We start from the raw sequence: 27,562 nt of genomic DNA on the forward strand, positions 1-27,562 counted from the left end.
TGGCCCTGACTTGCTGGAGGTATACAGGGAAATGGTGGTGGAGGGCAGAATGCCTCCTTGACCTTAAAAATTGGCATCTCTGTCCTTAACATGGACTACAAGATCCTCCTCAAGGTACTTGTTAACCAGCTAATGGCTGTCATCCGACAAATAGTTCACCTGTACCAGACCTGTCACATTCTGGGCAGCAGGATTGCAGATATCCTCGCCCTGCTCAGGGTTATTTTCTATTGCATCAAGGATCACCAGGGCTGTCAGCCTTGTTCAGGAGAAGGCCTTTGATTGTATCTTGCATGAGTTCATATGCAAGGCACTGCAGAGAATTGGCTTGGAGAAAATACTTTGTTCATATGTTAGCCTGATGTTCACCAGCACAAAGCTGTTAATGTCAAGGCACAACTGGAAGACTGACCCCGTTCCAGTTTTATCTGAGGGGACACACAGCTGCCCTCTCTCACCTCTTCTTGTTTGTTGTGTAGAGTTCTTCACTAAGTGAATCAGATAGAATTCAGAGATCATCGTATGGGACACAACTGTCGAAAGGTCAAGTGTTCATTGTATTAGGTCGCCTTCACTGTCTTCTGGACAGATCAGCTTTTAGTGACTGCACTCGTTCAGACTTGCAAAGACTTTACATAAGCTTTAGCGGCACAGGGTGTAAAGACTGATAACAGAGAGAAAATTGGACTGTGGAGCCTCCTAGGCCTTACCATCTCAGGGAAACGTTGGTGCTGCGCAAAGAGATTCTCCCCATTCTGTAGTGCGCAGCCCAGGTATGCCCACCTCTTTTCGTCTGCAGTTTCATAAAAAATGGGACCCAAAATGAATGGAGTAATGTGGGCACTTATTTACAAGGAGCCTCTTGAAGGTGACAAAGAAATATTGGATATCCCCACCATGCTGTGAGCTTTCTTATTTTGTAATTGTGTCTGCAGGCCTCTTTGTCAGAGAAGCAGCTCTTCAGACAACTCCAATTGTCATTTTTTCTTCCTACCTCCTGAGGAGCCTCAGCTGGGAAAAGTGGAACAGATTCTTCCCTTACAACTGGGACACTCCACAGTTTTACCTGAATGTGACCAAATTTGTGAGGGAGAAACAACTGTAGTGAGTGTATTCCTGGGCTTCCTGCTGCAGCATCAACAACTGTATGAAAGAATGTGGCCTCCAATAGGCTCAATAGGAGACATAAAGACATAGCATGGTGGTCTGTCCCTTAGGACCAATATGCTCTCCTGGAACCTGTGCAGTTACAAACATTGCTCCTGGTGCCTCTTATTAAAAGAGGAAACATCTATGTACCTTTTTTGGGGATGCCCCATCTACTGTTAGATGCCCTAGAACAGTGGCCAGGGAACAGGGGTAAATTACCCCAAATGGGGTAAAAATGAAATTCCTGGGGGTAATGCTGTCAGTTGGATTGTATACCCCTTTAAATGTGAAATTGCTGTTGTACCAGAAGAGCCTCAAGGGTTGGCAGAGGCACTTCTTGAGCTTCGATGCAATAATAAAGCACATATTGCATTTGAAAACAAAGCAGATCTGTCATATTTTTGTATGTCAACAGCTGGCAAGGCATTCAAATTTGCACATGAGGAGGCAGTCAAAAAGTTGCTGCCTTTTGCAACAACCTACCTTTGCGAACAAGGATTTTCCACTCTAACGAACATAAAAACAAAGCAGAGAAATCGATTGGACGCTGAAGACTGTATCCAAATTGCTCTGACATCAAAATGCCCCAATATTGATGCTCTCGTATCAAAAATGAAGCAACATCTTTTCTCCAAACCCTGAAGTTTTGAAGTTGAAGCTTTCAAAGAAATTTTGAATAGATTCAACAAAATTTTAAAATTCCAAGGGCTAGATTTACTAATCTGCGGGTTTGAAAAAGTGGGGATGTTGCCTATAGCAACCAATCAGACTCTAGCTGTCATTTTGTAGAAGGTACTAAATAAATGAAACCTAGAATCTAATTGGTTGCCATAGGCAACATCCCCACTTTTTCAAACCCGCAGCTTAGTAAATCTAGCCCCAATAATTAATAATATATGATTTCCTTCCTTTCAAATCAAAGGGGTAACGTCGGCGTATCTAAATATATTTGGGGGTAAAAGGTAAAGAAGTTCCCTGACACCTGCCCTAGAACATGGTCACATAGACAGAAAAAGGCCCCTCATACCACTTGGTAGTTTATGTATCACCTCATGTTAAAAAAGGAGAATGATGCTGGTCCAGTACTGTTGCAAGCTGATTCACAGCCTGCGAAAGACTATTCCATCATTGACAGTTCTGAGGTAGAAGAAGGTTGAAAACATAACTCCTCCCCTATAAGTATCGTTATTTGTTGGGAAATGTCCTTAAATGTTGAATGAATAGTACAGTACATGATGTATAGTGTAGGACAGTGGTTCCCAAAGTGTGCGCCACGGCTCCCTGTCACAGGGGTGCCGCGATCGCCGTCGAGGGGGAAAACCCCCCAAAAAACGTACCCATCCAGCGTCGGATCCTCCTCACTGTTCTCACTGACTGCCGGGCGTGATGTCATCACGTCCGACAGTGTCAGTGAGGAGCGGCAGCAGAGAGGACATCTGGAAAGAAGACAGCAGAACATGAGGAAGAAGGTAAGTAAAGGAACGGAGAGTGAAGGAGGAAAGAGACGCTGGAGGAGAGGAGGGGGACACAGAGAGAGAAATGCTGAAGGAGGGGAGGGGTACACAGAGAGAGACGCTGAAGAAGGGGAGGAGGGCACAGTGAGAGAGACGCTGAAGGAGGGGAGGGGGACACAGAGATAGAGATGCTGAAGGAGGGGAGGGGGACACAGAGATAGAGACGCTGAAGAAGGGGAGGAGGGCACAGTGAGAGAGATGCTGAAGGAGGGGAGGGGGACACAGAGATAGAGATGCTGAAGGAGGGGACAGAGTGAGCTGGCAAAGGGGGGGACACAGTGTGTGAGATGGCAAAGAGGGGGACACAGTGTGTGAGATGGCAAAGAGGGGGACACAGTGTGTGAGATGGTGAAGGGGCGCAGTAATATGATGAAGGGGCACAATGTGATGGTGACGGGGTCTAAATACATCTTACGTCATTTTGACCCAAATACTTAAAAAACAGGAATACCCGGTAATTATTTGGCTTAGGGGTGCCTTGGAAAAATTATGGTGACCCTAAGGGTGCCTCGAACTGAGAAAGTTTGGGAACCACTGGTGTAGGATGTCATATTGTTTTCCATATGCCCAGTATTGTACTGTAAAGTATGACTGATATGTTTTATGGTGTATTTTGTTTCAGGTGTGACACAATGTAATATTCTTGTGTCTGTTTTTTTGTATACCTTATGCAAATAAAGTATATATTTTTCAATCAGTAAAGAGTGACTTATTTGTATTGTGTGAGTGGTAGACAATAGATTACATCAGGAAGCTGTGCTGAAGAGGGGAGGCATGGTAAACTTAGATCAAAGGAACAGATCTGAAGGAGTGAAGTGTGGCTGCCTCCTTAGCATTGAGAAAGACTGTCTTGTTGACTAGACGTAAAGCAAATATATTTTCACATTAACTAACCTATCCAAAATGCAATATTAAACAAAACAAACCGAACTCATGGTGCCTTTTAATGCGCAAACGAAGACAGGGTAATTTATCAAACATGCCACGTAGGACAGACAAGGCATAATTGGTCTTAGAACTCGTTGGTTGTGTATGTACATTAGCAGTGGTGCCCTGCATTTTACGTGCTGTTCATTGCATGGTAGTGACTATTTGTTGACAGCTTCACGGGGTTAAAATTAGAATCTGCAGCACCACATGCAAACATAGAGAACTACTTTCATGAGTTCTGTTGCTGTATGTTTACAATCATGTGGTCTGTTTTCAAGCCACACAAGCTAAATACCATATTTTTTTGATGTACTGCCTATTTTGACAACTGTGGTGGACACATCTGTCTTCAAATTTTCCAGATTCAGTGACACAATCTGTCTTCCTGCCTCCCCACAGGGAGAAACATGTGGGTAAAATAAAGCACAACCAAGCCTCTTATACAAACTGTAGTTCATTTACAGATTCTGAGCAAACAAAGGGAAATAAAATTAAATGTTTAAATTTCATGGAACTATTCTTTCTCTCTTTGTGTGTGTGCGTATTTAAATTTTATTATATTAATATTATATATATATGATTATACCGTGGCCAAAGTGGGAATTTAGCAATGTTGGTATGGAAATTGAATGGCTGGGGGTCACCAGGAGCTTTTGTGGATTTTGATAGTATGAAATTAATTTTAGATGCATTTTTACAGTATATAGTATAATGTAAAACATATTAAATAGTGTAAGGCTACCCGTCCTGTGTTTCTTCTACCTTATGTCTTCCTTGTGACCCTTCAACTTTCCCTTATCTGTTATTTGTCCATGTGCCCCTATCTTCATGCTTCTCTCACTATGCTCTAGGCAAATCTTCAGCCTGCGCCCCTACTCCCCCAATACCCACTTCACAGCTCATTAAATGCTTGTAAAATTAAAATAACTTACCTCCTCTTTGCTGGCTATTTTGCTCTCTCCTACCTGTTCTTTCATTACTTGCAACTGCTGCTTGTCTGGATCCTGTAATGTTGGTGCCCTATTTGGAAATATAGAAAGCCCCCAAAAAACCCAGCATTAAATCAATGATAACCATTTAATAAGGCCTCTCTCCCTGCTTCCAGCCCCAACTATTAATTTTAAATAAAATTAATAGTATTTACACTTAGACCTATTTACAATAGACCTATTTCGCTCCAACCATCTCTGAAATTAATTTTAATAGCATACACGTTTAATAAATTGCCCCATTTCCACTCAATCATCCCCAAAATTAAATAGTATTTCCATTTAATAAGCATAAGAATTCTTTTTCCCTCCCCCCAAACATCCCTGGTAATAAATTAATAGCATTTACATTTAATAAATATAGCTATTTCCGACAACCATTCCCGACATTAAATAATTCATACACAAAAGAATTGTGCGCACAGCCAGAAAATTGGGCAAACAGGAGCAGCTGAAGATCTAGAAGGGGTCCAACCTTAAGATAACAATACAGGAAGGTGATCCAGCACTCCAATAATTAAATTGGAGTTCTGATCTTTCCATATAGCTTATTAGTGCCATTTATAACTTAGAATGGTGTAGTGTCAATTATATTGAAGCTCAACGATTAGTGTACTCACAGTTCATGGGATCCATTATTAATGTGGATCAGCGTATATTCAAATATTCATTCAACCATGCTTAACAGTCAGTAGTGGGAATTTAGCCTCGATGTGTGTGTAATTCACACATCAACCCAAATGCAAATCCCTAGCAAAATAACTTAGTCAGTAGCAAATATTTCAGCACTTCAGTTCCCATGAGTATTTTGTGTTCATATGCTGAAGATATATTTTACAGCATATACATTTTAGTAGTGGATACTAATAATGATTTGAAGCCATTCTGCCATTGCTAATATTTTATTCATGTTTATACATCAAGAGGAGAAAGCATCAGGAACTATGTTCACAACTTAAATGTAACACTTGAGGAGAGTATGTGCAGCGAACAGACATTTACATTGACATGTGACTGGGACTTCTTATAAACACGAGTATATTCATCAAACAAAACGCATCAGGCCATGCCCCCTTCAACGTCGCAGGAACTACTCATGCATTCCAAGCTGGGACGCACGCAGAGACTCCCATCACAGACTCACATCTCCTGCGCTGTTGGTTTACCACAACTGTTGTTGGCTGCACTGCACGATAAGGAATTTTACTTAGTGACTTATTCCGTTGCATTGGCTTCAATTACTTTTTCTTTTAGGTTGAATGTTTGTTTTTATTTTTAAGTATTAAATTGTACTGTTTTTGGTGCCAAAAACCACTATACAATCATGTGCTGCAAGTTTTTAGCCGTTTTTTATGTGCTATGTCAATATGTTTTCGGTGCAAACTTATGTTAAATGTTGATTTTATCTTCACCAATTTACTTTTGCGTTTACAATTAACAATCAAGCTATATATGGCAATCATGATGACAGACTAAATTTGTGTCAAGTTTATATCTGTGTGCAAAGCAGGTTCACTCATAGAACAGTCTTTGTCTGAGCGCTAGATCACTTTTCTGTTTTATTAAATAATTCATATTCACATTTTAATAAATTGTTCTCCTTCTCCCCAAATACAGCCCTACATACAATTAGTAGCTTGAAAACCACCCAAGCATTAAATTAAAGGTCCCATTACCCCACCTTAAATTAATAGGTCATGCCATTAAATTTAATACCCCGTCATTACTTAATAGCACAATTACATAATTAGCCCCCACTCACAGTGCACCATTAAATTAATAGGCCACTTGTTATTCGCATTAGATTCAGACAGCCTCTCCCCCTTCCCTCATTGGATTCAGACAGCCCCTCCCCCTTCCCTCATTGGATTCAGACTTACACTTTCCTTCTTTCAGCAGTACTGTGTTGAAGAGGGAGGATATCAGAACATTGTGTGCAGCTTAAAATGAAGTGGGGAGAAGTGCCAGTATGTCGAATTGGGGCACGTACCATCCCACTTCCATAATGGCAAAAAAGACGAGCCTAGTTTTAAAATTCAACATACTTAGGACTGTAATTGAGTCAATAACAGAAGTGGAAGTTGCTCAATCAATTTATAAGCTCATAGCAGGTGCTTGAAAGGGTGGGGTTATCCTAAAAGGAGCAAACACAGAGAAAAATCCCCCAGCACACTAGTATAGCCAGCAAAGGAGCTGCCATTTCTACTTGTACATAAAAATGCAAAAGTCTCGGTTGCATACATTTGCAAATGTATGCTTAAGCCACCCGCCACTTCACGGGGATTTTGCTAATTGTAATTGTGTTAATACTGCTGCTGGATGCAACTTCTCATCCCTTATATAATGTAACAAACATTTGTATATGAGTTGTGTGCAATTAAACCCTCTCACTGCAGTTTAAAGAAAAATTTTTTTTTTTAATTAATGGATTTTCAAATAACAATTGTAAGGGAAATACGGAAAAGAGAGAAAAGTTAAAGGGGTACGACATCTATAACAAATATAAATATAACAGTTATAACAAAGCTCTTCTGTTAATCGGAATAGAGATATTTGTGTTAACATCAACACTTGGGATCTAATTAATATAAATAAAGAATAAGAACGAGTTGGCGATCAATAGCGGAAGAAAATCTAAAAAATTGAGGAGTCCCCTTTGGAGGGATGGGGGGTGTGATGGCAAGTAGGGATACCAATGTAAATCTTATGTAGTATGGCATAGAGAAAACAATCTCAAGAGATTGATATCTCATTTGTCACAATGTTCTTATTTGCATTAAAGGGAATTAATAGATCTAGGAAGATCCTGTTCATCTCTCTTATTGAATCTCTAATATTAGAAAACGCACACATAAACAAACAAGTTTTACGCATTAATTTTATTATGCCCCAATACATACATCACATATCCAATAAAGTGGACATACTTGGTATAGCTCTAAGCATTAGAAGTCAAAATAAAATAAGCATTATATTTCATGGTTTAAATACATTTTTGAACTCCCCTGAGGAAAAATAAAATCACAGAGCACATTTACTTAATTTCCCCATGTTTTTTCCAATATATTTCCCAGAATTAAAATTCTATTTACTCAACTATGGTACTACAATTATGACCTATCTGTTCTGAAAAGACAATATAGAATGTGTAGAGTGAAAGAAATATGTTATTCCAGTTGTAACCAGTGCGGGGCAAAAAAATAAAAAATGGTGGATACAGATTTGACATTGACCACAGGAAGAGAAATTATTAATTAAAAAACAGATAGTCATTTGTGAGCATTTGTTTAATGTGCAAAAGTATAAAATTACATTGTTTGTACAATTTTACATAATTCATTTGGCATAATACTGTAGTTTATTAAACTGTGAAAAGCTTATTTAATAACATGTTGCAAATAGCATAAATGCCCTATAACCCAGATCAGCTATGTAGGCACCCTACACACCCAATAAACATATTCAACAAATGTCCCATTTCTTGGTGCAGCACTGCTGCTTTGCATTACCCAAGACATTCCTCCTTCCTTTTTCAAATCCTAGCTTAAGTCTTGCATTAGAAAACCAGAATATTAATGAAAACAATGTGCTTGCATGAATAAGTTCTATAATTAATGTATTTATACTTTTGCTCCAACTGTGCTATTTGGCCCTCATTTTATTAAACCAACATAATGTTCTTTTAAGTGGAGCTCTTTCACGTGTACATGAAAAATGCATATTTAGCCTCAATTTGGTTTTAGAAGTATGTGTGAATGGTTTAATGCACACATTTAAAGCTATATGCACATTATTTTAAATCTGGAATGATAAATGCTGAAATCTTATATTTACAATAGGGCCTGTCAATCGTTCTGTGTATTTTTTTTCTGCACACTTTAATTTTAACAAATATGAATTGATAATATTACATTTAAGGTACATAAACAAACACTGTTTTTCTATTACAATAAATATATTAAAAAAAACAATTATTTACAGGTTTTGAAACAAAAATAAATCTTAATGTACAGTAATATTGTTTAGTTAGGATGTAGGAAGGGTGGAATCTTCAGGAGAACAAGCGTAATGTGAAATGAAATTACTAAAGCTTACTAAGAATGCTATTGAGGGTTGGGTAAGATCAAAATTAGTCTTAATAGTTATTGGATCCGAGTAGTGGATAAGTGTTATAAGGGAGGAGCTTATGGAATTTGTTCTTCTATGGAAAGCCAAGGGGACCAGACTCAAATTAAAAAAAATAATTTTCACTAGGTTCCTATGACTAATTTTAGCTGCCAGTAAGTTGTAGTTCATCAAATTAATAGAATATTTGTCTAGAGTTCGTGGAGGGTAGGAGAGGAGAAATGTCCAAGGATATTTATTTATGGGAAATCAAAAAGAGAAGTTTATGTGCTACATTCCAAAAATGGCTCTATAATTAGCACAGTTGTATGGGTCATTTCATCCCTTATGGGTAACTACTATACGGGCTTTAAGCATGGTATTAGGGAAAGATTCACCTTGAAGAAATGGTTGGGAGCCAATTTGACAGCAATATATATATTTTTTACAGTATGCAACTGAAAAAACATTAGGTCCTGTTATTTTATTATTATTACTATTACTGAAGCCCGAGGTACTGTGCTGGGGCTTGGGACTTTGGACCGTTCCCAAAAGGGAAAGGGCCCCATGCCCCCCGTACCCCTGGAGCTAGAAGGCCCCAGAGAGGGGGAAAAAAGGAGATTTTTAGGCCCTCGTAAGCTGAAGCTAGGGAGGCCCTGACCTCCGGAACCTAAAGGCCCCTCAGGAGGCAAGGGTCTTCAGGACAACCTCTGCTGCAAGGCTCGGGTAGTCCGCTTTACCCTGTGGATGGCTGAATCTTCTCCCAGGGTACTGTATCTTCAACTCCCCCCCCCCCCTCCCCAAGTCAGAAGACTTGGGGAGAGGGTCGCCCATAAGGGTCTATACCCGAACCCCTACAAAAACGTCCTAAAACAAAGACACGCAATCAAAAAATGTGAAAGTGTGCTTGGTGTTAAGTGCTCCGTGTTTAAAAATAAATAAGTGCCTTAAGGCTCCAGCCTTTCGGCCTGAAATGTAAAAATTATTCTTGCACCCGGCCTAAAGGTTAGGGCAAAATAAAAATGGTGCTGCCTGAAAATGAAATGTACATAGTGCAAAATGCCTTACTCTGTGCACTGGTGCCTTTCTCTCCACTGTGCATTTTCGTGCACCCCCAGCTCAGACAGCACTGGGGACACGTAGCACCTCGGGCTTCAGGCAGCCTCTTGGCCCAAGGACCAGGTGACGGCCCATCGCCTACAGGGGGCGTCTTTAAGCCCCACTGTGTACATCGACATTTACACCTGATCTTAGCCAAACCTTTTGATTTTTAGTAACTTGTACAATGTCATCTATAGTAACCTCTGCATTTAGCTTTGTGGTTGTTTGATTAGATAGATGTGGGCGATCTATCTTTTTTAAAATGTTTCTGATTTGTTCTCTTAGGGGGAATGATGGTGTTTCTGTATGTTGTTATCCAGATACAATATGTATCTAACATGTAATTTAAAAGTGCACATTAACTATAATGTGGTAATGTTTACCCATTATAACAAATGCGTATGGACCACAATGTGCATATTAAAAACATACATGTGTTTATTCACATGTGAAAGGGCTATAAGGTATTTGTAGAGAATGCTGTGAGGTAGCATGAACTGCTATGTTTTTGTAGGGAATGTACATATTACACAGCAATGTACTTTTGATGTGACATGAATTGCATACAATAACATGAAAGAGAAGGTAAAGATGGCCCAAATGAGCTTAAACGTAGGCACCGAGTGTCCACCCTCTTCTAAGGTCAATTGTAGCTGTTGGATGTTTAGAATACATGTGGCTACATTGATTCAGTTGTAGAACTTGCAGTCCAAATAAAGATTACATGGCTCTAGGTACCCTAAACTTTGAATAGTGCTGAAGATAATATGTGCGAAAATCATGGTTCCATCTATACTGTGTCATTGCCATATTTTTTGGTGACATTGTACATAACCGTAACACACTGTGTATTTCAATGCAAAGTAAGCACTGTGATATCATTTTGACATCTATTTCTATAAACTCTTGGTTTGTTTACTGTGGTTGTTAGTATAGAGTAATTATAAGCTGGACCCACGTTATTGCACCATGCTGTTATTTTACATCACTTGACACTTAATGAATATTAATGGAAATCCTGATTTTTCTCTTGCAGGTGTTCCACTGATTGACGGAGGAACAGTAAGATTGCCACAGTTAATTGGGCTTTCTAGAGCACTGGATCTCATCCTTACCGGGAGGCCTGTTAATTCCCAAGAAGCATATGAGTTTGGACTTGCCAATCGGTTGGTCCCTGATGGACAAGGTCAGTTTGGAAGTTAAAACAAATCCCAGAACTAATATAATTTTCTTGTTGTTGTTGTGCGCCACACAAAATTCACACATTTTATTTTGCACATACATAATTGCATTAATGCTGTACATAGCATATAAAACGCATAGTAATTAGTATATTTAATTGAACTCTAAGGGCAGGTGCTGTCTAGTTATTGCATACACCAGCGGTTCCCAAAGTGTGCGCCGCGACTCCCAGGAGTGCCGTGGCACTGTCACAGGGGTGCTGTGGCCAGGGAGAGAAAAGAAAAAAAAAATTACCAATTTGGCGGCGCCCGGGACCCGGCATCCTTCCTCCTCCCTTCTCACTGAATGTTGGGCGTGGCGTCATCACACCTGACATTCAGTGACAAGTGGCAGAAGAGAGGATGCTGGGTCCCAGGCACCACCGAATTGGTGAGTTTGCTTTTTTTTTGTAGAGAGAGGGGATGCAGAGTTAGGGGATGCAGAGGGTAGGGGGGCAGAGTGAGGGGATGCAGAGGGGAGGGGGGCAGAGTGAGATGATGCAGAGGGGAGGGGGGGCAGAGTGAGGGGATGCAGAGGGGAGCAGAGTGAGGGGATGCAGAGGGGAGGGGGGCAGAGTGAGGGGATGCAGAGGGGAGGGGGGGCAGAGTGAGGGGGGGCAGAGTGAGGGGATGCAGAGGGGAGGGGGGGCAGAGTGAGGGGATGCATTATTGTATTATTTTTGCATACAACTAAATAAGTATTTCTGTCCTGACCTAAATACGTATTACATTTTTTTGACCCAACTGCTTATAAAACGGGACTGCTCGGTAATTATTTTGGAGGGGTTCCTTGAAATAATTATGGACACGCTAAGGGTGCCGCAAACTGCAAAATTTTGGGAACCACTGGCATACACTGAACCTCATTTACAAAGTACACTCAATGTGCCCTCAAAATGCTCTCGTTTTTCTCATGTGTGCCTAGATGCCCCCCTATTGTTTTATATACAGTACCTATTAGGGAAAATGAACCTAGAAACACACTTCTCCCTGGAAATGGAAATAGAGGCACAACCTGACTCTTCTTTAACAGCAGGCACCTATTACTGTGCAATTGTGGGGCACATGTATCCGAATCGCGTCCGTATAGGAGAATTACTAGGAAAACAAAACGTTGCTGCTTCTGATGGGAGTAGGGGTGAAACATTGACAGATCAGGGAGTTCTGTAGCTAATGAGCGCTTTCCTCAGTAATGCACCAATCCAAAAACTACATTTTTTGAGAAAAGATATTGTAATAAACTGCAAGGAGGGGAGTTTGCGCATCGTGGAGGCATTGCTGTTTAACGGGTATCTGCAGAGCTCATTGGTCATGCTAAACCACAACTTTGACACATCATTTGAGATGGCAGAAATGGGGTCAACACAAAGATAAAAATGGCTGCAGCACTAAAAATTTGAGTTGATCTAAACAATAATAAATAAAATATCTAAAAAAAAATTGGTTTTTTTATTTTTATTTTCAAGCAAAATACGACAAAGAGAAGAGAAGCAAAAATGAAAAAAGAAAATTTATTTTATAAGGTTTTCTTTCCATTGCATTAGGCAATTCCATACATTTCCAAAAATATCATATTCACACAAACCACAAAATATAATTACACGTGATCTCTAAAGAGTAAACAATATATCGTAACATATCCGTAATATTGAAGTGCATGTGATTCCAACAACACTAAACATTTAATCATTTATATATATAAGAGATAATTTAACTTCTATCTATACCAGTGATGGCTAACCTTTACAGCTTGGTGTGTCGAAAATCGAAAAAAAGTATATAATAAGTATATAATATATATATATATATATATATATATATATATATATATATATATATATATATATATATATATATATATATATATATATATATATATATATATATATATATATAATTGGGTTACAGGGTGAAACCAGATACTGGCCACAAGCAATCTTATGTAGTGTTTTTATTAATAGACCAAAGACTCCATTTCTGCTGAGCCTGCAGGGTATGCAGAGCTGTGTGATTTATATATAAATATTGTAATATAGGATTAAAAAAGTAAAGGAAGATTGCTCGTGGCCAGTATTTGAGGCTATTTTACGATTAAATATTACAAATATCCATTATAAGCCCTACCGTGCCCCAGGGAAGCCTGCCAGTGAAGTCATGCCGGGAGATATTCAAGGGAAGAGCTGCTGCGACCGCGCATGCGCAGCAGCTCCGTTTCGCCCATGGGGAGTTGTACAGCAGCCGCGGCGCTGTCAAAGAAGCATCCACGGCGGTGCTGTATAAAGAAAATGTTTGGCATGGTTAAAACAGACAGTCAAACTGCCTCAGCGTGTCAGGAGTGACACGCGTGTCATAGGTTAGCCATCACAGATCTATACAATACATACACACATGATTACAACTATTTAGTGCAATATATATATAGTATTTCAAACAGCAATATTCTACTGTGCAATTGTTCATTCAGTCCCAATAATATGGGCACCCACGGGTTCTATCATCCAATTCTTTTCACCCCATATGATCTATCACATAAAGAAAAGCCAATCCACATGTTCCATGTTTTTTCATATAACCAAATCTATTATAACTTATAATATTAACCAGCCTTATTTATCTTTTAATCCTTCAGCGCAGAGGCCTTCCACTTCTTAACCATTGTCACATTGGCTACCATCCACGTGTAGATATAAATTTACATCAGCCTGTCCAATAAGAGTTTAGTGTAACTTTAGAAATTGACTACTGTGCACAGGTCAAAATGTAAATACTTATTGAAAAAAACTAGCTGAACGACTGATGACTCATCAAGTAAATAAAAAAAAATGCAAAATCTAGTTACGCAAACTAAGTGCTAAAAATTTAATAAAACCACCAAAGGTCTCTTTCTCCTTGTGTTTGACAGAAGTGGGGTGCCTGCTATTACTTGTAAAGGGAGTGCCTGTTGTGATATCTAAATGCAATTTTATACAAGCAGATTTTAATGGTCATAAGACTAAAGTGAGGTGTTATTTCAAATGTCACAATTGTACATTTTGTATAGTGGCAATACATTACATCAAAATAATTTTTAATAGTTTTCTTTTAACTTGTAGTTTATAGTAATAAATTGGGAGCATAGAATAGTATTTTTCTGGAGATTCCTAACCATATTCTGTCCTCTCATATGAGAGAGGCTGCTATTCTGTAAACAGCTGGCCTAAGTCATGCTAAGCCTCACATTAATATTTTGTTATTTGGGTCCCATGCCAAGCTGGGTCAGTACTCTGACTCATCACTGCCACTAAAGAATTCAAAGACTTTAAGACTCATTTTGGAGGATTTCATTTTCCTCTGGTACAGAACAAACGTCTGTAATATTTTCCAAAATAATTTTATTTTATTTTCAGAATAAAACTGGTATAGGAGCCTTTGTTACCATATTAATAACTAATGGGCCATGTGAAAATCCTTTGACTTACGTCAGGACAATTTACACTTCCCATGTTGCTAGTGAAAGTACTATTATTCTGTCACCTGACAACAATATAAACTTCTGGTCAGAAGGTGAATTGTCGGATGTAACCCTGCCCCTACTCTGGTTCACTGCCATGAATGACTGTTGTGTCTACTCAGGGGCCCAGAAACCAGCATTACTCACAGTTGCTGGAGCTAGGAAGGAATGATTTCTGTGCAATGCATCACACAATTTAATCACTGTCCAAACTTATTCATAATTTTCATTATTAAATAAAAATAAAAAATCCTTGGAATCTTTGACTGCTGCAGACATCAATTCTGCTAGAGATAATATGCAACACATCAAAATACTTATAGTTAAAGTCTATATTAAAAAAAAGCTCTCTAGTATATTTGTTGTTTTTTTTTTCATTTTATGAAAGCTTTGGTTCTTATTAGGTGAAAACTGCCGTAAAACAGATATGCATTAGTTCAAAATCTACTTCATTGTTTTATTATGATTATTGTGATTGTAATTGGAAACAAGTTGAATGTATAAACTTTGTGTCATATAGAAATGCTTTGCACTCTACAATTTTCCAATGTCATTTTAGCAAGAGCCTGACATCACTAATCTATGATACTGGGACACCCAGGGCTGCCAAGAGGAATTCAGGGCCCCAGTACAACAAATTCACGGGGCCCCCCTCATAGACGAGTAAGCTAAAAAAAAAAAAATTGGAGTGTATGGTCATACAGTTGGGGGCGTGTCAATGCGCCATTGGGTCATGGCTAGCACATCAAAATCACTAGGTCCTCAATTCACCAGAGAGTGACATATGTTCAAGCACTCCTGACTTTCAAGACATCTAGCACCACAGTGTAGATAGAAAGAATGCAGTGTGTACACAAACAGTTCAGTCTTGGCCTGCACCTTACATTGGGCACAACACTCACCAAAAATTGACATTGTCCCTACTAAAATCACAACATTTCACACACTCTGCTGCTCTATCCTACCTGTTCTTCTCACTTTCAAAACCTGTGGCTGCTGGTTTCTTTAGTTGCGGCTTGTCTGGATCCTGGAATGTTGGAGGACCTATTTGGGGGGGGAAAAAATGGCTACATTTAGAAAATTACAGCCAGACCCAGCGTTAAATCAATAGCACCCACGATTAATAATTAGGCCTTCCTCCAGCCCCAACATTAAAATAATAGTATTCACATTTAATAAATAAACCTATTTCCCTTCCTGCAAACAGCCTAGCAATACCTATTTCCCGCAACCATCACTGCCATTAATAAATTCATAGTCACATTTAATAAATATACCTCATTCTCCCCAAACTCACCCCCACATTCAATAGCCCCCAAACCACCCCATCTTAAATTAATAGTCCTCACTATAAAATTGCCTCACCATCACCCTACAAACAAAATAGCACCCATTAATTAGCCACCACCTACCTCACACACACTACATTGCATCAAGCCCCCTGTGCCATAACACACACATTACCACAAGCCCCCTGTGCCATTACACACACATTACTGTGCCCCTTCATCACAACTACACTGTACCCCCTTATGCTCACACTGCGCCCTCCATGCTGCTCTCCCCCCTTCTCTTTCACTCTGTGCCTCTCTCCCCCTTCTTTTTTTAATCTGTCAACCGATATCCCACCACAGGATTAAGTTCTGCGCTAATTGGGATAAATTAATACACAATAATAAATAATGATCATCCAAAACGTATTAAGAATAAAAAACAAAAATTCATAAAGTTATAAATAACACAAGTGCTAAATTATTAAAATAATAATTATTTTGATACTATTAAGTATCAACATTGGTCAAGTAGAAAAATATAATAAAAATAATGACAATGATTCCTATAGAACTACTATAGGAGATCAACTCCCATGCTAATCATTAAGGGTCTATTGGTACCCTAAAAATGCAAAGATATAGAAAATAATGGCCTCACAAGTAGACTGCTATAGAAAAAATGTATTCAAATATAAATTTAATATACCAATTAAGGCAAATATATAGACATATAAGAACAAATCACACTATCAAAGTAATACAATTCCCCACTATTATGTGAATGATAGATGTTGTACATCCATATATCACTGGATCCAGATGATGTAAAAACATAAACAGTCCAATGAAAAAAGCATAAGGAATCTTGTTCCAATGGTAAGGGATAAAAGAAATATCCTGATAATAGCAGTCTACTTGTGAGGTCAATACTCCACCAGCGCCATTATTTTCTATATTTTTTTAATCTGCGCCTCTCTCCCCCTTCTTTATAGCACTGTCCCTTTCCTCCCCTTGACTCTCCGTTTCTTTACTTACCTTTTGTTAGCTTCTTTCTTTTCTTTTCTTTTGTCTTCTTTTCTTGCTTGGTCTTGTGACTGGCTGCGGTGCTCCTCACTGACTGACTGTCGGGTGTGACTTGATGACATCACGCCCGACAGTCAGTGTGAATGGAGAAGACAGGAGAGGAGGGACGCGGCGCCGCGATCACGCGAGTATGTATTTTCTTCTTTTTTTTTTCCAGCTCCCCCCACCAACAACCATCTAAAGGTGTGTTGCTTAATCTAGGAATATTTTAAGTATTTGTTGTTACTGCTGATTGGAGGTACCCAATGCATTTATGGAGCTAAACAAAGCTTTTCAATGATATAAACAAAGCATTTAGGGAATATAACCCCCCACATTTGCATTTATTTTCAGGTTGTAATATCCCCCCAGTTCAAAATTGGGGACATTAAGACTCTGAACAGGAGATGATAATAAGGTACAAAAAGGTGCTCAGACACTAGTCAAGCACACCTTCAAAACTAAACTATGTTAATAAAGCCAGGAAGCCCCATGTTAACATCTTTTTCACATCGTCAGAAGTACTACCCTATTTCTGTAATATTACATTTTTCCACCATACAATCTGTTTTTTTTATTAAATGTTCTCATCTCTGAAACAAACAGTACTATGCTGAGCATGCTGATAGCAAAGACATATGTAGTCTGTGATAATGAAAAGCATTTTCTGGGATTTCCATTATTGTAGAATTTTCTCTTCTCTCATTATATAAAACAGCCGGTCACAAACCAGCAGCATTATGGCAGCCCGTTGTCAAGAAAGGCTGTCGCTCATCTCTTCCATATATATGAATGGTTCGTCCAGGTTGTCAACTGTCATAACGCTTAACAACATATGTATACACCGATCAGCCTCAACATTAAAACCACTGACATGTGAAGTGTATAATATTGATTATCTTGTCACAATAGTACTGTCAAGTGAGCAGTCAGTTGTTGAAGCTAATGTGTTGGAAGCTGGAAAAATGGGTAAGCGTAAGGATCTGAGCGACTTTGACAAGGGCCAAATTGTGACGTCTAGACTACTAGGTCAGAGGATCTTCAAAAGAGCAGGTCTCGCGTGGGGTGTTCCCAGGTTTGCAGTAGTTAGTACCTACCAAAAGTGGTCCAAAGAAAGACAACCTGTGAAGCGGCGACAGGGTCAGGGACGTCCAAGGCTCATTTATGCACAGGGGAGCAAAGTCTAACCCACCTGGTCCAAACCAACAAAAGAGCTACTGTAGCACAAATTGCTGGCTATGATAGAAAGTTGTCAGAACACACACAGTATTGCAGTGTGCTGCGTAGCTGCAGACTGGTCATGCTGACCCCTGTCCACCACCAAAAGTGCCTGCAACGGGCACGTGAGCTCCATAACTGGACCATGGAGCAATGAAAGAAGGTGTCCTGCTTTGATGAATCACATTTCATTTTACATCATGTGGATAGCCGGGTGCGTATGCTTTGTTTACCTGGAGAGGAGATGGTATGAGGATGCATTATAGGAAGAATGGGAGCTAATGGAGGCAGTGTAATGCTCTGTGCAATGTTCTGCTTTGAAACCTTGGGTCCTGGTATTTATGTGGATTTTGCTTTGACTTGAATAACTAACTAACCTAAACATTGTTGCAGACCAAAATAACCCCTTAATGGCAGTGGCTCTTTCAGCAGGATAATACTCCCTGCCGCACTGCAAAAATTGTTCAGGAATGGTTTGACGAACATGACAAAGTTCAAGGTGTTAACTAGGCCTCCAAATTCCCCAGATCTCATTCAATCGAGCATCCATGGAATGTGCTAGAAAAACAAGTTCGAACCACCTAGGCCCCACCTTGCAACCTACAGGGCTTAAATGATCTGCTGCTATGGTCTTGGTGTCAGATAGCACAGGACACCTTCAGAGGTATTGTGGAGTCCATGTCTTGATGGGTCAGAGCTGTTTTGGCATGCATGAGGGGAACCTATACAGTATTAGGCAGGTGGTTATACAGCTATCAGTGTTGAGACACATTTTATTAAACACATTTTATAAGTACCTGTCTTTTAAACCTGATTATTAAATCAGATAGATTGACATTTAGAGGCATACATATATTTCTAAAATCTATTGGCGCCAGGAATATTGGTTTATTGTGTGTAATAGAGTGGACAGCTGGTTTTTCCAGATTGAAGCTCCCTGAGAGAGAAGTTATTCTTGTCGATCTAGGTGTTTTATACGACTTCCTGAGAACATTCACAGAGAAATGGAAGCGCTATAGTATCTATTTATTTGTGCTAGGTGGTTCTAATGGTGTGGTTGATCGGTGTATATTCAACAACACTGATTCAACACTATACATATACACTATATGGACAAAAGTATTTGGCCACACCTGTTAATTATTGAATTGAGCTATTTCAATCAGACCCGTTGCCAGAGGTGTATATAATCAAGCACCTAACCATGCAGTCTCCATTTGCAAACATTTGTGATACAAAATGGGTCGTCCTGAGTAGCTCAGTGACTTCAAGCGTGGTACTGTGATAGGATGTCACCTTTTGCAATAAGGTCAACTGTAAGTGATGTTTTTAGAAAGTGAAAGTGTTTAGAAATAACAGCCACAAAGCAGAAGACCATGTAAAATCACAGAGTGGGGCAAATGCTATGCTGATTCCATAGCTGAAGAGTTCTGAACTTCCACTGGCATTAATAGAAGCACAAAAACTATGTGTCTGACTTAATGGAATTGGTTTCCATGGCCGAGCAGCTGCATGCAAGCCTCACATCGCCAAGACCAATGCCAAGCGTCTGATGGAGTGGTGTAAAGCACACCGACACTGGACTGTGGAGCTTTGGAAACATGTTCTGTGGAGTGATGAATCACACTTCTCTGTTTAACAGTCAGATGGGCCAGTCTGTGTTTGGCAGATGCCGAGAGAAAGTTACCTGCCTGACTACATTATGCCAACTGTGAAGTTTGATGGAGGAGGTGCGTTGGCGACTTCTATGTGCCATGCGTCATTGACCCCGCTCTGCGATTTTCTGTGGTCCTCCGATTCGTGACCGAGTTGCTGCTGTTCCTAAATCCTTCCACTTTCTAATAATATCACTTACAGTTGACCATTGAATATCCAGCAGGGATGAAATTTCACAAACCGTCTTATTGCAAAGGTGGCATCCTATCACAGTACCACACTTGAAGTCACTGAGCTCTTCAGAACGACCCATTTTGTATCACAAATGTTGACTGCATGGCTGAGTGCTTGATTTTATACACCTCTGGCAATGGGTCTAATTTAAACACCTTAATTCAATAATTAATAGGTGTGGCCAAATACTTTCGTCCATATAGTGTATATAACGCTGAATACTGGATGGGTGAATGTGGAAGTTTTTGACAAGTCTATATTCTTAATGGGCAGCCCTGTGATGTATCCAAGATTTTCTTACTGGAAGGAAGGCACAGGTAGATGCTTGATATATCTAATTTAGACCTGTCATGGAAGGCAGCACTAATAGATCGATGTTGAACTATAATAGTAGATGCTTATTTAGTTAGTTATATTGCACCTGTTCATCCTAAAAATAGGAGAACTGTTTGCACTTCCTGTGACTTAATGGTTTCCCCTGGTTAAAAAAATGGCATGCAAAAATGTAAAGCCCCGCCACCCCTCCTGGGGAAGAACGGCTTGGAATTAAGAACTTTGCTTCATACGAGGTGCAATCGACACAACAATTTTCCAGCACTAGTTTGAATGAAGCCTCAAATCACTACTCTGTATTGTTAACATTCTGATGCTCAGATTGGCAGCTTGTTGGTCACCTCTCAATTCAAAGTTGTCTCTACATAAATATGTGGTGGTTAGCTAAGCTCAAATACTCTCATTTTAATGCTATGGCTGTCTACACGTTATTCTAGCACTGACATATTCATCTCCTGCACATCCTTGTGTAACCAATTTTTAAGAATGATTACACTATTTGCTCTGACCGTAGACAAAAACGGCTAAAACTAAAAAAAATCCTCCTAACTGCCTCACTCCTTTGTAAGGGAGACATATTGTATCCTTGGGAAAACACAAGCATGAAATATTGTGGTAATGTTCTAAGGGCAGAACAAATAATTATGGGAACCTTTAATTAAAGGTGTAGTTTTGGCTCTTTTTTTGTATTTTAGCTATAAAATAATTACATTTTTAAAAATACTAAGAGATTTTAGCAAAACTGTTTTGCTCATTAATGGGGAATATGACAAGAGGAAACGATGAGTGAATTCATTATTTCTTCTAGACACCATGATTTAACAACTTGGCATATGCTGGCATTATTAACTGAAGCAAGCAGCAAGAGCAGACAGTGCTTGGGAGAAGAGCTGATGATTAGGTTGGTCTTTAACATACACGTGTATTTTATATTTTGAAGCATATGGGTTGGACTTTGTTAAGTCAATCCTTTGCCTTCTACTTGTAATAAAGCTGCTGATGGCATCTTTTTAGTTCATCCAAACAGTTGGATTAGAGCTACATATCTGACTCTTGCTGTCATGCTGACACTTTTAGAACCACAAGTGCCACCATGCCCTGACACCAAAGACCCGCTGAGTACTGTAGTTCCACATACTTAAATTTAAATAAACCAAACCCCTCTTTATTACCACAAAATTTTATTAAAAATAACAAGACTCCAAACCTAAACTGTTCTTCTTAATAGTCCAGTCTTGTAAGCTTTTAATCTTGTAAGCTTTGACAAATTGTTGTGTGTAAAAAAAAATAAAGGCCAAACCATATTCCAAATGATAAAAAAAAAGCCTAACAAATATTCCAATCTTCCGGGATTTCTTCCATTTAGGTATTTAGCCTGTCGGGATATTTTCCCTGTCAGTATTTACAACATTACGTATTTGTTCTTTGTCAGTATTTTCATTGTCAACATTTTTGTGTCGGTCATATCTCTGTCGGTATTTTCACGGCTGAAATATGACTACCACGGGCCAGCATTGTTGTTTTAACTACATTACCTTCAGACTAACGGTGCAGATGAAAATGAGAGCTGGCTGCTGATTGGTTGGAAGATTTCCATGGGAACAAGCCTTTCCTTGGGGAACTGGAACACTTCAGCAGATTTTGCTCCAGTACTTAGACACATCAGCAAAGACGCATCTCTTCTATCTCTGCATTCTGATTGTGGCTATAGAGGAGCAAAAAGAGAGGTAAATTTATCAAGTTGCGAGATATTGCCTATAGCAACCAATCAGATTCTAACTGTCATTTTGTAGAATGTTCTAAATGAATAACTAGAATATGGTTGCTATAGGCAACATCTCCACTTTTTCAAACCCGCAGCTTGAGAAATTTACCCCCCTACTCCCTTGCCTTACAGTTGGTTTTAAAATAGCACTATTAGTGCTGTAAAATGTTAGCATCTGTCAGCTCTGTAGTAAGATCTATGCACTGTCTAGCTCTTAGCACTTTGGGCTACTGCAAAATCTACAAATAGTGATATTCACTTTTGTATACGCATCATACTCAAAGCGCATGCAATGTGAGCAATCTTACCACTCAGAACCATATTTAGAAAACTGCAGGAAAACCTCATAAGACAAACATTTTTTAAACCATTAGTTGAAACATTGCATTGTTTATATGGATTTGCGGTTTGTGATATTAAGTTTGAAAATTGTGGCTTGATGTGCAGTTTGACAACTGCTCAAGAAGACGCATTTTAAGTTACGGTTTGGGAAAACATGGTACGTGCCCTTGCTTGGGGTGATTTTGAGGACCTGAGACATATCGTCTTGGATAGACATTTCAGCCATTATCATTTGCACGTTTACTTTTCATAATTTGTTATTTAAATAAAAAACTTTTATGTCATAAGCAGCTGGATATAACGATCCACAGGGCCACTTTGTTTGTTATGGACTTTCCCCACACAGTAGAAGTGAAAAGTGTTTCAGAATTCAATGCCAAGATTTTCTTTTTTGTATGCGTACAGTTTGTATACAAGGAGAATCTAGGGAGGTGATCACGTATGAAGTGTAAAATGTTACAGCACGGAACGTTATTCAGACCTCCCGAAACTACCTTCGTTTCATCCAAGAGGTGACTAATGTCTCTGCAGGCTCACTGCAGCTGCCCTGCATCCTGGGTATGTTGTTGTCCTTATTTAAATTAAAATATGACTGTTTTGGTTGGCAGGTAATGGGCTATCTCTAAAACTAATCCTAATAAAATCAAGTGCTGTTTGCTGAATATTCTGTAAGCAAAGTAGAATGACATTTGGCATATTTTTCCTGGCAGGTCATGGTAACTAAAGGATGTTCGGGTGGAGACAGACATTAAGAAGGGAATATGGAGACATAAGTTTCAGAAGCAAAATAACATTATTTTTATTAAAAGGAAACTGATTAAATACATCTGCAAACGTTTTTGCTCATGTTTTAAAAAAAAAAAAAAAAAATCTATTGATTTAATTGCTTTTTTAGGTTCAGAGTAGCATCACATTAAATCAATATTACCATTCAGATAGAACTTAAGAGTATTTGGCAAAAATATGCCCCAAATACTGATGCAGATAACCCCACTCCTCCTGACATGCAACACGTCAGTCTTAATCTTTATAGTGTACAGTAATCAGTCGTTAATCTTAATTACGGATTTAATTTGGATTTCTAATGGTTTTTCATTAAATCAAAACAGCTGGTTCTGCTTAGTGATATATTTTGCTAAGCATACATAACATGGCAGTTCTTTGGTTTAATGCTTTACCTACTGGGTTTTTAGAACATGATACAGGCTACCTGTTGAGAAATTTATATCTGTCTCACCAACAAGATCTCCAAGTTTACCCATTCAACGCCACTTTTTTCATTTAAATATGTGGCTTGCAAAGCCTCCACTTTGCTTTTTGAATTTTTGTTCTGCAGTAGGCACAGGGTACCCTCTTGTGATCCATTCATCTCCAAAATTCTGTATCATGCAAAATTCTACATCCTCATGTGCACATGTAGATGCCAAGCACATAAATAGGAATTTTGAAAAACAACATTGTTGGAAATAACCCCAGTGTGTGCAGATCACAATGATCACAGAAAAGGGACATTTTTCTGAAGCCAGAGGACAAAGTCAAGTTCAGTGTAGAAAAAGGGTGCACCCAGGGGCAAACAAAGGACTTCTAGAGGTGTTTCCAAATGCATGGTTTCAGAAAAAAAGGAAAAAAACCACTTGCTGCAATAATAATAAAAATAGAAATGTACAATGTAAATAAATAACTTATGGTAGAGTCATAAAGTAAACGGTACACTATAAAACCCACATTATTATTAATCTAATTTAAATAAATTATTCTTTACCATCTTACTAAAATAATATAATGTAATGTAATACAACAAAATGAATACTAATCTCCCACTCACAATTAAAGAAAGAAATCAGTTAGTGTTCGTTACTCACCTAGAATTTCAAATCACTCGCAGCAGCCAAGAAACTGCAGAATATCACAAGTTACTTAAATTTACTGTATTTTCCTTGTATCTAAAGTCACAAACACTAGAGGAAAATGTGAGAATAATCAGGGCCATGGCCATTTTGTTGAAGCCAAAGTTCATTGAAACCATAGTCACCACCCATACAAAAATAGATCTTAGACTGCAGACAGTTGTAGTTCTTTTAATGAAGACATAAGTAGGAGTTTGCTAGAAGCCATTTACTCCTCCGAAACCATAGAACTATTGTGATTCAAATGTGGGAGGGTTTCTGAGCAACTGGAAAGCACCCCTAAGGCTGCCCCTGGCACAGCGAAAAAACTGCAAGTGACCTCAAGCAGCCATTCCCCATAATGTCATGTGTCTCAAAAAAGGAAAATAAATACTCCTAGTAGAAGACCTATTACACCCTTAAGGTCCTAAACAAAACAGTGGGATATCGCCCAAATTTGAAACCTACTTTATGTGGTCAAATTGGGAAAGAAAAATGTGGCCATCTTAAATATGAACATTGGAAACTTGCTGTTGACCTCCTATCACACGCTGCACACCTGCCTATTGTATGTGTTCTTTATTCCATATTTTTGTTGTACTTTAGATACTGAATTCACAGCAGGAAAGGGGAAGTACTAAGGCAGCAGGAATACTGTAATTTTTATGTATTATGAAAACATTTGTGTCTTCATGTTTTGTTTTTTTAACTATTTACAGGTATCAGGTCAAGGTTACTTTTTGATGTAAAAACATTTGATGTCTTCATTTTGTTATCATTCATTTTTCAACAACATTTAAAATTATAGTTTGAAAAAGTAAAATATTTTTGCTGGTATATTTGATATTATTTCTTTTGCCATTCTTTTAGGACTTCGGTGTGCCATTGAGCTAGCAGAACAGATATCTGCATTCCCACAGAAATGCATGCGAGCTGACAGAGCATCTGCTTACTACAGCACATTTGACGCCACCAGCTTCACAGATGCAATGCAGTTTGAATTCAACCATGGTGCAGAGGTTTTAATTGAAGAGTCAGTCGCTGGCGCTACCAGGTTCAGTGCAGGTGAAGGGAGGAAAGGGAAGTTATAGATGAACAATCATATACAAGGATGATGCATAATTTACGTGTTTGACAATGGACAAAAGGATTTACTTAAAGCCTATTTAAGAAACCCCATTTGACAATGGACAAATGGGTCTACTCAGCATGCTACATGATGCTACTTATCATGAAAAGGGTGTTACCCACACTGATGTACCAACTGCCAGTAATACACGATACAGTCATTACTCCCTCGGGGAGGTCCAAGGGCCAAGCGGCTAGATTGATTTTCCCTGCAAAACATTCTTCCTTTGCTGAGCCACTCTGTCAGTGTCTACATTGGTTGCCTGTATTTCAACCAATCCAATATAAAATTATTCTACTAACATACAAGGCCGTCAACAAAATTGCACCGACATACATCTCCTCACTTGTCTCAAAATATCTCCCTACTCGACACCTCCGTTCTGCACAAGGTCTGCGTCTCTCTTCCACTCTCATCACATCCTCCCATTCTCGGTTACAGATTTTTTTAAGACTGCACCCACTTTGTGGAATTCCCTCCCTCGCACAATAAGACCTTCCTCTAGTCTCCAAACCTTCAAGTGTTCTCTGAAAACCCACCTCTTCAGACAAGCTTATAGTATTCCTCTACCACCCTCTTAATCTCCCCTATTACCACCCTCTACACAGCTAACACAAGACAACCCTCTGACCAACATTGGTACACACACAGCCCACTCAGTACTTTTACCTTTGCATTCTAGCTGATCCAGTGTGCAATATGATGTAGCACATGCCCTTGTGTTTCAAACTCCCATTGTCCAATAGATTGTAAGCTTTCGAGCAGGGTTCTCTTACCTCTCTGTCTGTATGTATTACCCAGTATTGTTTTATTAATGGTTGTTCCCAATTGTAAAGCGATACGGAATTTGCTGGCGCTATATAAATAAATGATGATGATGAAGTGATGTCATCACGGCCCCACCTCTGCCAATCATGCAGCGAAGGCAGGGCCTGTTGATGCACATCGCCTCATCAAGGCCACTCCCATTCAAAACAAAGACATACGGGATCCATGAGGGAGACTTACTCTCCTGGGAGGATTCCAAAATTTGAGAGTTGCCTGGACATTCCTGGAAAGCAAGCAAGGAACCATGAATGAGCAAGAGAGCAGATTGGATCTGAAGCTATCCAGCTTCCCACAAGTGTCAACATACCGAAACCAAGCGCTTTGAACATTGTTTAAAATTATTATGTCCATTTTAATGGCACACTATTAATGCAGATGAGTTGTAGATACTTTGCAATTGTATGAATGTAGCAAACTCGACCAATAGGATAATTGTGCGTTGGTATTAACAGATAAGAATTCCAAAAAGTGCCACATCAGCACAACCAATATCTTCCAAAATACAAGGTCACCTCAAACAGGGTCCTTCATTGATATTGATTTATATGATAAGTCTTATAACAAAAAGTGCCTGTTTCCCTACGGTCTGTTTGTGATGCTCTGTTTCAGCTGATGGTATCCCAAGGAAGCTTCTAGGAATGGTGTCGCTTCCAAGAATGTCCAAGGGAGTACACAAAAACCAATATAGTGAACAAAAAAGAAGCATCTTACACATAGGTATAGATAGTTGGCATATAATTTGTATATTAATAGAGCATCACTGATACTGACATAACCAATTTGAACGATTGTCGTTCTTTCTGCAAGTATGAGTACTGTAGTTTGAAGCCCTGCTGTGCAAAAGGTACAAAGAGGCTTAGTAAACTTTTTAAAACCATTGTGCTTTTGTTTTGTTTTTTTGTTTTTAAAGTCCACCATCCAGTATCTTCTTTTACTTTTATGTTGACCCATTAACATACTTATACTGTGAATAAATGCTTGTGGTTTTACTGTACAAATAAAAGCTTGATTTTCAAAGAAGGAAAAAGCACTCAATATCCTGTCTTCTCTACCCTTTATCTAGACCAGGGGTGTCCAACCTTTTAGCTTCCCTGGGCCACATTGGAAGACGACGAGTTGGTTTGGGCCGCACATAAAATACACTAACGATAGCTGATCATCGAAAAAACCATAGAAAACATAGTTAACATATTAAACTGAAGTTAGTAAGAGTTAGGAAACCTGTTGCAGAATCATGATTAAAGCAGTAGTCCCATTACCAGCTACAATTTAACTTACCTGCATCTGCCCCTTAGTGGGGTTCGAGGAATTAAATGCATAAAACTTTTTTTTCCTCTC

At 39.0% G+C, this 27,562-nt stretch overlaps 1 protein-coding gene across 3 annotated transcripts in view; it reads left to right on the forward strand.

Annotated features, from left to right (window-relative positions):
- LOC142158779 (enoyl-CoA hydratase EchA19-like) overlaps positions 1–27,254 on the forward strand; it is a 50,441-nt gene extending 23,187 nt beyond the window's left edge. For all 3 annotated transcript variants that reach the window (XM_075213037.1, XM_075213039.1, XM_075213038.1), the window contains exons 6-7: positions 10,824–10,973; positions 25,138–27,254. In XM_075213037.1, the coding sequence (XP_075069138.1) occupies positions 10,824–10,973; positions 25,138–25,358 (371 nt within the window). In that variant the 3' untranslated portion in view covers positions 25,359–27,254. The remainder of the gene's footprint in view (positions 1–10,823; positions 10,974–25,137) is intronic.
- Positions 27,255–27,562: the final 308 nt, after the last annotated feature.

The sequence above is a fragment of the Mixophyes fleayi genome, chromosome 5 (genome assembly GCF_038048845.1).
Source record: "Mixophyes fleayi isolate aMixFle1 chromosome 5, aMixFle1.hap1, whole genome shotgun sequence".
Classification (NCBI taxonomy): Eukaryota; Metazoa; Chordata; class Amphibia; order Anura; family Limnodynastidae; genus Mixophyes; species Mixophyes fleayi.